General features: G+C 38.7%; 1 protein-coding gene across 1 annotated transcript in view; it reads right to left on the minus strand.

Moving 5' to 3' along the window:
* Nucleotides 1–4,466: 4,466 nt before the first annotated feature.
* LOC128579312 (rho GTPase-activating protein 20-like) overlaps nucleotides 4,467–14,267 on the minus strand; it is a 41,185-nt gene continuing 31,384 nt past the window's right edge. The window contains exons 4-6 of the mRNA XM_053581458.1: nucleotides 12,325–12,434; nucleotides 8,831–8,945; nucleotides 4,467–4,565 (exon numbers count right to left, since the gene is read on the minus strand). Coding sequence (XP_053437433.1) covers nucleotides 4,467–4,565; nucleotides 8,831–8,945; nucleotides 12,325–12,434 — 324 coding nt within the window. The remainder of the gene's footprint in view (nucleotides 4,566–8,830; nucleotides 8,946–12,324; nucleotides 12,435–14,267) is intronic.

Genomic DNA, 14,267 nt, shown 5'->3' on the forward strand with positions numbered 1-14,267 from the left:
TGGCCCCATATGCCTGAGGTGGTGGGTTCAAACCCAGCCTTGACCAATAACTGTGGGGAAAAAAGTGGGGTTTCGTATCTTTTGTAAAAAGCTAGATAAAATTGGAGTCCATTCTCATAAGTATCACAACAATGCAAAAACTAAAACCACATTTAATAAGCGCTAAATTTGGACTAGTAAATAAGCACCTAAATGCACACATTAGAGGAAAAAGTCATTGAAACTCGGTGAGACGGGGATAGGGCATATGTAAATTTCCATGCAACAGGTACACTGTATGGGTATATTGCATACTTCTTAGGTATACAACTTACAATTCAAATTTTAACCCTGTAAAAATCAACTACAGAGCCTAATCATATCTATCTGCATATTAATCTAATCATATCTATCCCCATATTAACAAAGGAACCTAGTAAGGAAAAAAAGTCACTTTCAGGTGTGTCTTGGTGTCACTGTTTCCGTGAACAGAGAAGCCAAGAACACAAAACAATTATAGCTTGGACCCAGTACATCCTCCATGTTGTGTTAAGCGAGACAGAGACAAATCCTGGTTCTAAAACATGTGATAACAGCACCATCACAACTCCATGGATTCCTTAACTTACCTTCTCTTCTGATTCGCATGGTGCCTGTTCAGAGCCAGGGCCTCTTTCAGATCTAAACTCAATGGCCAGGGATTGGCAGTGATACAGCACACTGGTAATTCTGCTTTGCCTTCAAGAGATCTGCCTCCTTTCTTAGCCAGAAAGGTCTTTATCTTTATACGACTTCATGGAATGGAAGTAAAAGGATGCCATCTGGAACCATGAAGATGCATTCCTCCCACTATTTGAACACCTCTAAGAACAATAAGATGAATGTTTTTCCAATGAAGGCATTTGGAGATGTAGTAGTGCAGCCAAGATGAAGTGCCAGGGTGGGCTGGGCAGAACAGAGGATGGATGAGGATGAAGAAAATAAAGATTGAGACACAGAAGTTTTTGGTTGTTTTCCTACTGAGAAGAGATCCATAGCTCCATCTTCAGAGAAGAGTTCCATAGCTCCGTCTTGAGCAGTAACAAATACTCAAGAGAGCACAGGCTCTGCAGTCAGAAAAACAGCCCTAGAGTTTCCTTTCTGCCATACACTCCTAAAGTGTACTTGCACAAGTTACTTTAACTCTTCAAGTCTTAGTCTTCACATAGTCAAATGGAAATATTAATAACTGCTGTCTTCTCAAGATCAAAAATACTTGTGCAAATAAAAATGCTTCTAACCTCCAAAACATGTGAAAAAGTGTGAGCTACTTAACTCTACTACTGCACAGGAATGAAGCCCAGTTAATGTCATACCATCCTCCATTATACCATCCTCAAATTTTTATGATTGAGGCTATATACTAAGGAATTCAACATGGGACATATGACATTATTCATAATGTGAGTAGTTGTATCCAGCAAGGGCTTTAGGGTTGACCTCAGGTAAGTGAAGACCACTTACACATAGAGGAGTAGATTGTCAGTGAAGTGGGAAGTGTGAGTGAAGAAAACACAGCATTAGCCCATAGTAGAGAATATTTGCAAGATGGAGCAAGTGGATGATGGGTCTCTAAAGGAGAATGAGAAGAAAACAGCCTGGTGACATGAGGTTCACATTGATGAACTCCGCCATCTTTAAGGCTGGGGTATCTTCACAAGCCAGTTTCCAGATACTGGGATTTCACACAAGATATTCCACTTCAATGAGGCCACAGATGGGCAATGGGAAGGTGACAGTGGTGAGAAAGATGCCCTGAATGAAACTAAATATGATCTCCCTTGTCTAATATGGTGCTCATTCTGAGGTTCTTGATAATGATGTAGTGTAGAGAGTATCATGTGGTAACAAAGCAGTTGTAGCCCATCTATGGGTATAGAAAACACTCAGTACAATCCAGGAAATGGTGGAAAAAGAGCTTTGACACTCAGCCTGGATAAAAAACAGTGTGTCACCTTCCAATCCTACAGAAAGGAAAAACATGTCAAAATGAAATGAGCAGCACAAGAAGAAGGATGTGGTGTAGGGTGAAGCTGAGTGAGGAGATAATAGCTGGTAGGATGAGAAGCATCCTCCCAAAGGACAAATGCAGACCAAAAGCAAAACAAAGAACCTCATCTCCAGGCTGTGTGTAGGGTGCCTGAAAAATAAATTGAGTCACCACCAAGAGATTCCTCATAGCTTTGAGACAGTACAAACTTGAAACCCAAGAGATTCAAGACACAAGAGTCTTAACCCCAAAGTCACATTACCATGCTTTTTCCTGAAGACTCAATGGGCTGTGTTTTAAAAAGTGATAACCTACTTTTTCAAGAGCAAAAGTCAGATCTTTATCAAAACACTAGTAGTAAAAAGTTTCTATTTCAGAATCTACCAATTACTTAACTGAAGAAAGAAATGTTTTCTAAAGTCTTCTGTAGAAAGATCAATGTTTAAAGACATTCAAAGTCTTCTGAAGTTAGACCACTTTTATTTTGGATATATTCTCTTTGAGCATATTTGTGTTTTAAACACAAACTAACACATTTAATAAGTAGGCAAGACAGATGCTACTAATCCTGAGAAGTAGGATATCAAGAGCGACCATTTTCTTTTCCATCGCATCTTTTATTCGTGACGTCTTTGAAGTTACCCAAAGTTCTTGAATCAGGATTTTCTGTCCTGTGGCTGCATGAATGGACTGCTTCCTAGAATGAAGTTGGGAAGGCTTGTGATTGAGAAATGGTGTAGAGATGGCCACTCACTTACACTGAACATTTCACATTGTTTTATTCATCAACAGACATAGTCGTACTCTTAATTTTTTGATTAACTATGTTTTTTTTAAGTTCAGATTAATATGGGAGCACAGTTAAGTTACATGGTTCGCATAAGTAAGGTTAAAGTCTGAGTTGCAAATGTGTCCTTTAAACAGGGGTGCAATGCACATGTTGAGTGGGAATTTACCAGACTTCTTCCTCGAATCCCATCGAGTTTTTCTCTCATAGGAGCATGTATTAATCTAATGGTGCCACTTTAGGACTAAGTACATGTGATGTTTGTTGTTGATTCTTGTGACACTTCACTGAGGAGACTGGCTTCCAATTACATCCATGTGTTGCAAAAGATACAAAATATCCACCTTTTGTTAGTGTAGAATAGCATTCCATGATACATATAAATATTCCAGAATTTATGACTCCATGTGTTGAAGGTCACTTGGGTTATTTCCACATCTTCATGATTGTGTATTGTGCTGCTATAAACATTCAAAGGCTGGTATCTTAATAAAATGTGCCTTTATTATCTTGGGAAAATTTCTAGTAATGGGATTCATATAAAATAGTAGGCCCATACTTAGCTCTTTTAGGCCTCTTCATACTACTTTCCATATGGGCCATAGTAGTTGCAGTTCCATCACAAGTGCATGAGTATTGCTTTCTTTCTGCACCCATGCCAGCATCTGCTGCTTTGAGACCTTATGATTGGGGTATTCTCACTGGGGACAGGTGCAATCTGAAATCTTAATGGTTTGGATTTATATTTCTCTGATAATTAATGACAAAGAGCATGTATTCACAATTAGTTTTTCCATTAATCTGTTTTAGTGAGACAAGTTTCTATTCTTCTCTCTTGCTCAGTTAATAAAATTATTTAATCTTATTGATTTTCTTGACTTGCCTATATATTCTGGTTATTAGTCTTTTGGTGATGTCTAGTATCTTTTTCTGGAATGGCCATTAGAGTTAATCTCATATTAGTGTTGATGTCCTGAATATCATCAAAATGTTTTCCTTTCAATGTTTTCATTACCTTCACAGAAAGGAATAAGTCATAATGGACAGCTGAGACAAGTAGCGAGGATGATGAAGATCAGGAGGAAGAGGGGGAGGAAGATGAAGAAGAGGAAGAGGAGGAGGAGCAGGAGGAGGAGGAGGAGGAGGAGGAGGTGGAGGCCAAACCAAGAGTGAAAATGATGTTGCTCACTATTAACTCCCTCACAGACAGTGCTATGTGATCTGGTGCCTTGTCATCATGGAAGAGCTATGACATTTTGGCTACAAATTCAGAACTTTTCTGTTGAATTTTTTTATCTAGCCTTTTTAATACTTCCCAAACTCAACTTTGTAAACCATTTGTTTATTTTTTTTAACAAATTCATACTGAATAATTAATCTGAGATCAAAAACTTTAGCAACATCATTTTCACTCTTGGTTTGGGCTCCTCCTTTTCTTACTCCTCTTCCTCATCTTCTTCCCCATCCTACTCTTCCTCCTCTTCCTCTTCATCCTACTCTTCCTCCTCCTCTTCTTCCTCCTCCTCATCTTTTCCCTCCACCTCCTCTTCCTTCTCTTCCTTCTCCTCCTCCTCCTCCTCCTCTTGTTCCTTCTCTTCTATCTCTTCTTCCTCCTCCTAATCTACCTCCTCCAATTCCACTCCTGCTCTTCTTTCTTTCACTCTTTTCTGCTCATTTCAGCTCCTCCTCTTTATGATTATCCTCCTTGTTCTCCTCTGCATCCTCCTCTTCGTGTGGAGAATTGCCTGACTTCCGTTGTGCACTTTGACGCTAATTTTCAGGCTTGTATTGGTATTTCATTTTATTTTTCAGCAGTGATAAAACAACCCCAATCCTGGATTGTTTGCAAACATATTTTTCAGAACAATTATAATATGTATTTTTTTCTAATTTTACTTTTGCTGCTTTAAAGTCATTGGTATCTGCAATGAGAACTACAACTTCCAGGTTCTTAGGATTTTCAATAGTATAAAATAATATTGTTTTCTAAACTTTTACCCAGTGAATGAGCAGGAAGAGGAGGAAGAAGAGAAAAAGGAGGAAGATGAGGAAGAGCAAGAGGCGGAGGAAGAGGAAAAGGAAGCGGAGGAATAGGAACAGGGAGAGGAGGAGGAAGAGGAGGAACACGAGGAGGAAGAGGAGGAGCAGGAAGAGGAGGAAGAAGAGGAGGAGAAGGAGGAGTCCAAACCAAGAGTGAAAATGATATTGCTAATGTTTTTAATCTCAGATTGATTATTCAGCATGAATTACTAAAAAATTAAAAATGGTTCACCAAGTTGATTATTGGGGAGGATTAAAAAGTTTAGATAAAAGAATGCGATGAAAACGGTCTGAAATTTTAGCCAAAAAGTCATGGCTCTTCCATCATGAAAAAGCACCAGTTCACACAGCACTGTCTGTGAGGGAGTTAAGAGCAAGCAACATCATTTTCACTCTTGGTTTGGACTCCTCCTTCTCCTCTTCCTCCTCCTCCTCCTCTACCTCCTCTTCCTCTTCCTCCTCCTACTCTTCCTCCTCCTCCTCTTCCTCCTCATCCTTCTCTACATCTTCCTCTTCCTTCTTCTCCTCCTCCTCTTCCTCCTCCATATCTTTCTCCTCCTTCTCCTCCTCTTCCTCCTCTTCTTCCTTCTCTTCTTTCTTTTTTTCCTCCTCCTAATCTACCTCCTCCAATTCCACTCCTGCTCTTCTTTCTTCCACTCTTTCCTGCTCATTTCAGCTCCTCCTCCTCCTCCTTATGGTCATCCTCCTTGTTCTCCTCTGCATCCTCCTCTTCTTGTGGAGAATTGCCTGATTTCTGTTGTGCACTTTGATGCTTAGTTTCAGGCTTGTATTGGTATTTCATTTATTTTTTTTAAGCAGTGATAAAACAACCCCAAACCTGGATTGTTTGCAAACATGGTTTTCAGAACAATTATAATATGTATTTTTGTCTAATTTTACTTTTGCTGCTTTAAAGTCACTGGTATCTACAATGAGAACTACAACTTCCAGGTTCTTAGGATTTTCAATAGTATAAAATAATATTGTTGTCCAAACTTTTACCCAGTGAAGGAGCAGGAAGTGGAGGAAGAAGAGAAAGAGGAGGAATATGAGGAAGAGTAAGAGGTAGAGGAAGAGGAAAAGGAAGAGGAGGAATAGGAAGAGGGAGAAGAGGAGGAAGAGGAGGAACACGAGGAGGAAGAGGAGGAGTAGGAAGAGGAGGAGAAGGAGGAAGAGGAAGAGGATGAGGAAGAGGAGGATGAGGGAAAAGATGAGGGAAAGGAAGAGGTGGAGGAGAAGAAGGAAGAGGAGGGTGAAGAGGAGGAGGAAGAGGAGGAGGAGGAAGAAGTAGAGGAGGAGGAAGAGGAGAAGGAGAAGGAGGAGTCCAAACCAAGCGTGAAAATGATGTTGCTTGCTCTTAACTCCCTCACAGACAGTGCTGTGTGAACTGGTGCTTTTTCATGATGGAAGAGCCATGACTTTTTGGCTAAAAATTCAGACCGTTTTCATTGCATTCTTTTATCTAAACTTTTTAATCCTCCCCAATAACCAACTTGGTGAACCATTTATTACTTTTTTAATAATTCATATTGAATAATCAATCAGAGATTAAAAACATTAGCAATATCATTTTCACTCTTGGTTTGGACTCCTCCTTCTCCTCCTCTTCTTCCTCCTCTTCCTCGTCCTCCTCTTCCTCAGCCTCCTCTTCCTCCTCCTCATTGTGTTGAATGGCCTGACTTTGTGCACTTTCATGCTTAGTATCAACCTTTTCCAACTTTTTATCCTCTCTCTTGATTTCTTCATGGAAGTTAGATGTATTTTCTCAAGATAGGAGCTGTTCAGCTTCACTTTTTGTTTGCAAGTCAGGAGATTTGATTCCTCCATCAAATACAAACTGTAGTTTGCAGGTTAAAGAATGCTACATTGTCAGAAATTTGTTGAAGTGCATTCAAGATAGGAACTCTTCATCTGGCCTACAATGTTTCTGCTGGGAAATCAGCTCCCAAGTAGCTAGGACTACAGGTGAGCCACAGCTGTTAATGTGATAGAATTAGCCTTGTAGAACAAGGTGGAGCTTATACAGGACAGCTTACAGCATTTTCTATTTTTTTTTTTTTTAACATATGCTGCAGCTGTGGACAAGTGCCAGACAGAATCTTGGCAGGATTCTGTGGTGGAATATCTCTGCACATTGTTACATCCATCAGCTTGTCTTTAGGAGGCTGGTCCACCTGAACTAAAGGTCATACAGGAGGCTCTGAAGCTCATTTAGAATTCAAGGGCATCAAGGCCAGAGTCCAGAGACATTATAAGTGAGTCAATGCTTCAATTCAATTGGACCATTTTCTTTGATTCATGACACTGTGGGCCAGCTGCACAGTCGCTTTTTTCTTCAAGCTCTCACATGAGGAAGCATGGCTCTCTGGAAAGCTAGATGTATCTGTCAAAAAAATCAAACAGGATTAACACTCGTACTTAGAACGAATAAACCCATATTTCCTTAGAAATGAACTATATTGCTTAGTTTTATTGTCTTTTTAGGTAATGTATTTCAATTCCTACTGCCAATAAAGAAACTATTACAATATTACCACTGGTGTTAAAATGGGAAATGCCTGTTGAGGTGTACTAGATTTACCTTAGGTCCTGATGAATGGTCTTTCTCTATGCAAAATTTTCCCAAACAATGAAAATGTCATTAGACTAAGTGGTAATAACAAAATAAAAGTAAAAAAATAATTCCATATACCTAGTTCTGCATAAGAATGTACCTTCTAACATGGGTTGCTGGATGTTAAACATAGCTTACTCTTGGGAAATCCATTGACTAAGTCTATCAGTTTCTTTTGCTCAAGTTTCTGTAATATCCATTACCTCATTTCATATTTACAGTAATCGTAAAGAAACTTTCATCCACATTTTTTAGATTAAGATATTGATGCTCAGTGGCATAAAACAATTGGCCAAAGATAACATAACTAGCAGCTAGTGATATAGGAATTCGTAACCTGGAGGTTTCTTTTGTCTTTGATTTTAACATCTGCCTATCTGCGAATAATGCAAATTATTGTCAAATGATCTCATAGCACAGTAAAATGCTGAGAAGTGTGTCAAGAATCAGGGAGCGGAAAAAAGAAAAATAAGAACATCAGTCCTGCCTCTACTACTTCTGAGCTTTCTATTCCAGTTTCAACAATATATACGACATATATTAGAATTCCTTAGCTGGGCATTGTGGTGGGCATCTGTAGTCCAAGCGACTTGGAAGGCTGAGACAAGAGAATCACCTAAGCCCAGGAGTGGGAGATTGCTGTGAGCTGTGATGTCACAGAACTCTACAGAGGGTGATAAATTGAGAGACTATGTCAAAAACAAACATTTCTTATAAAGTTTAATTTTTCAAAAAAAAAGTGCAAACCATCCTACTGTAGCATGCTGCCTCTGATAACTTATGAAAGCTAGGAACTTATCACACACCTTATTTAACTCTACCATCCTGTTAAATAACCTGACCTGTTAGCAGGCCTTCTAAGAAATGATGGGAAACCCAGGGCTCTGTTGAGCCACATACCAGGCTTGCTTTCTTTCAGCTTGCATGGCTTTGAAGAAAACAACTGTGCCAGCATCTTCAGAGACATGAGTCCATTTTTCACAAAAAGCAACCCAATTATTGACAGTACCTGAGGGTTTTTCTTGAGTATTTTATATTCCGGATGACTCTCCAAACAGGGCAGTGACGTGTCCTCCAAAGATGTTGCGGCAGTTTTTTATCACAAATTCCACAAGCTGATTAACGTATAAAAAGAAGCATTTATTTTCATATAACATGTTGATAAATTGCATTTTATATAGTAGACTTAAATTTAAGAAAGTGTATTCTATTCAACTTCTATAAGACATTGTCTTTAAGACTAAATACCTTCCATTTCCTTTACAAATGGTGATTCAGTTCCCCAGAAAATATAATACAAAAACTTCATTACCTTTTCTGCAGAGGCCATTTCTTCTCTGCTTGCAGAAGGATGCCAGATTATACTTGGAGCCATACACACCCCTAAGTGTAAAGCATCCATTTCATTTGCCGCGGAGAGTTCAGCGATATTACTTAAGACCAGGAACACGTACCGTAAGAGCACAACGTTTGCTCTTGGTAGCTGGTCTAATAGCCTAAATACAGAAAAATGCACTTGGTAGGCAAGGCAATTTATTTCAATCTTGTAAAGGCAGGCAACACTAACTTTGCATGAGGTACAAGGCAAATAGGAACCCAGCTCAGATACCCAAGTTTCAGTTAATGTGGAACCCAATAAAGTGAGAACTGCAGGGAGACAATGAGAAAAGAAACACTGGAGATTTGGGGGGGTCATATTTATACACTGTCTTTACAACACAATGAAAACTTAGTAGAATTCAGATAAGTGTCATTTATAAACGAATACTCTTCATGAAATACTTCCCTGAAACTAGCTCAATATGTTGAAGCTTAGGCAAATCTTGCAACATTTAGATTACTCTCAACCACAACCCACCAAAACCTTTCTGATGAAATTAAACAGTAATTAAATTTAAATTGCTCCTTTATTTTTAACTGGCAACACAGAAATGCTGTCTCTAGGTAAAGAACCAAATCCCAGCTGTAAAGACCAGCCATTCTGAGAGTTCATTGTCTGCTCCACCATCTTCTGTGGTTGATTTTGTTCCAAATATTGCCTCATTCCTTTTTTTTTTTTTTTGAGAAAGAGCCTCACTATGTCACCCTGGGTAGAGTGTTGCAGAATCAGTTGTCAGTTGTCACAGCACCCTCAAACTCTTGGGCTCAAGCTACTGTCTTGCTCCAGCCCTTTAAGCAGCTGGGACTACAGCCACCTGCCACAATGCCCAGCCATTTTTTCTTTTTTTTTTGCAGGTGTTTCGCCATTGTTTAGCTGGCCCAAGCCGTGTTCAAACCTGAATCTTTCAGTGTGTGTGTCTGGCACCATAACCACTGTGCAACAGGATGCAGAGCCAAATCTTACCTCCTTTCTATCACTTTTTATATATGTGTCACATTTTCATTACTTTCTTTTCTACTATTCTGATTTGGTAATTGCTAAGAGATTCTTTTTTTCTTTTCTTTTTCTCTCTCTTTTTATCTCTTAACAATTTTTTTTATTAAATCATAACTGGGTACATTAATGCATTTATGGGGTACAATGTGCTGATTTTGTGTACCATTTGGAATGCTTACATTAAACTGATTAACATAACCGTCACCTCACTTTCTTAATGATAGTGTTAAGACATTTATACTCTACTCTTAATTGATTGACATGTACCCTTGCAATATACACCCTAGGTGAAGTTCCACCAATTACCCACCCTCCACACGTCCTCTTCCCTTCCTTCTCCTCACTCTCCTCTTCCCTCTTTCATTCTCGGCTACAGTTGTGTTTTACCTGATTATTTACCAAAATATTGTATTACTCCTACTCAGAAAACATGGACAAGCTGATATTCACAATTGTTGCTTTTTAATAAAAGAATCTGCAACCTGAGGAAAACAAGCATGTCTGACTCCTGTTGTACAAATCACAGAAAAGACTTTCTTCAGCATAATAGTCTGAAAAGAAGTATAATTCCTCTGAGGAGGAATTATGCAGGACTTTCAAATGGACCAAAAGATTACTGGGTGTATTCTATATAAAATAAGGCATCTAGTAAACGCTTTGGGGATACTATGGGATCCTTAAGCCTTTTCACAACCAGGACTGTTTACATCTCTGTCATTGAAGATAACTGTTAGCAGTGTACATAAAACATTGCAAAAGAATTGAAAACTCTGTCTGGTAGAGAGTCAACAGATTTCTCTGAACCCTTGCTCTGGTAGAAAGTGGGATATTTGCATCATTTTGTAAATTTATTTCAGTATTTCTGGCTGAATTTGGTTCAAATACGTAAGGTTACATAATGTGCAATCTATAAAGATGGCTACACTATCTTACCGATTCCCTTATTAATTATTAATTTAACTAAAAGCATTGATATGCATTTATTTCATATTTTCATGAGAGACATAGTATTTTATTTTATCTCACTTTATTTTATTTGTGTATGTATGTATTTATTTATTTATATTGAGACAGAGTCTCACTATGTCTCCCTTAGTAGAGTGCTGTGGCATCACAGCTCACAGCAACTGCACAGCCTTGATCTTAAGCAATTCTCTTGCCTCAGGCTCCCAAGAAGCTCCTCAGGCACTCAACACAACACTGGGCTATTTTTGTTGTTGTTGTTGTTGTTATTGTTGTTTGGGACAGGCCAAGTTTGAACTTGCCAGTCCTGGTGTATGTGGCCATAATTCTGGCCTCTGAGCTACAGGGTCTGAGCCTGTAGCTTTTAAAAAATGTTTATCTTTTAATGGTACATAGGATAAATACATATATGAATGATATGTGTATTATAAATATAGATAAATGATACTGTGAACAATGACCAAACAAATATGTAGAATCTGATGCTATCTAAATGGCTTACACCAAACCCTAATGGAAGTGGAGTTATGATTATGCCACATGGCTTAGTTTCTGGTATCTTCAATATCTGTACTATGTTCCAACAATCCCCAAAAGTATGCATATAATTCATATTTAAAAGATGTTCAAGGAAAAATATCTATACTAAACAATAACATGCACTTAAATGATAATGAGTGTCCTGAATTTTCACAGAACGCACACTCTTTAGTCAGAGTAAATAAACATTTCTTTTCTATTCTCTTATCATGTTGGATATATCCAAGAAAGGACTATCGAATTGGTCCCAAAATTTCCCTTGGCACGAGAAGAAACAATTTACTTTTTGTGATCATACTGACACTATACATCTCCCTTTTTTACTGACATGACTCAAGAAGCTGAGCTGGGTGATTCTCTGCTTTGTTCCCACAATATTCTCTAAATATCTCTTTTATAGGACAGATTAGACTGCACTGACAGTAATTTCTTGGTTTATCTATCTTTCCCAAACTGAATTTCTTGAGAAGAGGAAATAAGTCATTTTCTCTCTATGACTTCAGTTCAAGAATTAATAGAGATGTTTATTTACTTTGATATTTACCAAAATTAAGATCATAAATTGTAACCTGTGTTATGCTGCATTAACTCACTTCCAAAAACCACAGTTGACTCCCCTTTCTGACTCTTCCATGCAAGTTTCAATTTGCAAGTCTTATTGGGGTTTCTGGCAGGGTTCCATTTGATTGTGTCTGTAGAGATTTTACATTTCTTCATTTTTGTGTCTCTCAAAAATTTCATAGTGACCCACATAACAGCTAGTGAATTAATGAATAATAGCTCTTTTTATTCATTAAAAGTCAGGTACACAGAACGGGCACAATGTTCAAGCATTTCATGCTTATTGGATTAGTGAGAAAACAATGACAGTGACAAGCTCATAGAAGCCAACTTCTAACCTGCTGCCCATGAATATAACTTTGAGTTTTAGTAGACAAATTATAAAATGTAAGGTATAAAATTAATTTTTGAGACATAAATGTTAAAATAATTACCTTTTAATTTTTTCAATTTTCTGTCTGTCGCTGCTTTTCTCCATTACGGACAGCCACTCGTGGTAGAGCCTTTTTGCAAAAATGCTTTCCGGAATGTTTTTTAGAAAATCCTTACACAGAGGAAAAACAAATGTGTTAAGGCATTATTCTCATATCAAGTATATGCCAGAGAAGCCAGAAAGAATATAACTTGTTTCAAAGTTTAGTGAAGTCCTCCCTTCCACGAACTACACAGAATTCTGTGCCAATTCACCACTGACTTTTCAACAAAGAAATGAATGCTTTAATTTTTTTTTTTCCAAATAAACCCGTAGGAATAACTAAAGTCAGAATAACTGTGGGAAAGCTAAAGGACTCTCTATTTGGGTGGAACCTCCTCTGTGTACACATTTTAGCAGACTTGTACGACATCCTATGTTCTGGTGTTAAGGTGGTCTTCATGCCATCAGTATATGATATGGGAATGTTAAAAGAGCAAGTTTGAATCCACTTTACTGTTTACTCTTTTTCTGTTATGTTCCATTAGCTTCAAAACCAGTTCCTCTTCTGTATCCCTCCATTGTATAACTATGAATGCACTCCTCTAAAATTGTTAGTGATGTAAGTTACTAACTACACTGGTGATTATATCCTTGGTGATTATCCCTTTTTATGATCATGATGTTTCTGACCCTCACCTGCGAGTCCCCCTCCCTACATTACCTTAGGAGATTGTAGATTGTATTTTTTTGTGAAAATGAATTACTAAGTTCTCTTGTGATCATAGCCTAATAAACTGAGTAACACACCTCACTCTCTGTTGCTTTCGCTTCTGGAAAAATGCATGCTTGACCCCTGGAAAAGTTTTGCCTTATAAAATTCAGAGCCTCACTCAATTCAGGGTTGCACTCAGAAACTTCATTTTAAGACACTGGGGCAGTTGCCAGCCGGCTCTTCAATAAAAGTTCTCCTCTTTAATTTGACTTGTCTGGTGGTGTGGTCTGTGAGGGGACTCCTGGACATAACATTATAGAGATTCCAGGGAGGTTCTCCAGACACTGACACTGCCGATACTCAGGCGGCCTCCAGGGTGAGCTTTCGTTAGAAGCCCCCTGGAAACTTTCCAGGGAGCCTATAGTACCCAGTGCCCTCAGGAGAAAAGCTGACAATCACTCATAAATTCTGCCAAAGTCCACCTATGGAGGGAAGAAATTTAAACACCTATATCTGCCTAGTGTCTGCAAACATGAGTGTAACAACTTGTGTATATTTCTTGTTGTGCTTATTTGTTCTTGTAGACCACTGTGATAATATATAACTGTTTGTTGTATTTGTTTGTTGTGAGTTGTGTAGGGCCTTTAGGAACCTCTGAGGGAAAGCCAAAGGGGATGGAGCTGTGGACAGGAACCCCAGGTTGCTGGGCTATTGGCCTGTCAGAGACTGTCAGAAGCATGTGTCAGTAGAGCATCCCACCCCTCAAAATGCTAGAAGAAGAACCAATGGTGAGTTTTAGCCCAGCCAAAGACAGCAAGACATTTCTGCTGCTGAGACATCATTGCTGTGGCCTCAGTCCACGGGGAAATTGGGGTTCAGAGGGCAGGTGAAAAGGGACTTTGATTTCTACCCTCAAGAATGATGCCTGAGGTTGGTCCTGTAATCCTGTGAGACAGTAACCTCATACTCCCGGGCTTTGGGCCTGTCAGAAGCAGGAACCATGGGTTACTGAGCTATTGGGCCACTGGGGGCTCCCACAGAACACTGGGATGCTGATGGGGACCCCTAGCCACAGTTACACAAAATTACATATTTTAGTTCATTCCTGTTCCATTTATGTCTTATGCATTTGGTTAATATATTTTAGTTTGTACTTTTGCTTTTTTACAACATAGTGTTTTCATCACCAAAACCAGACTCACCCCTAAGCTGTCTTTTCAAACATTTGAAGGATATTTTTCCACAGACAG

This window comes from Nycticebus coucang, unplaced genomic scaffold (assembly GCF_027406575.1).
Source record: "Nycticebus coucang isolate mNycCou1 unplaced genomic scaffold, mNycCou1.pri scaffold_44, whole genome shotgun sequence".
Lineage (NCBI taxonomy): Eukaryota > Metazoa > Chordata > Mammalia > Primates > Lorisidae > Nycticebus > Nycticebus coucang.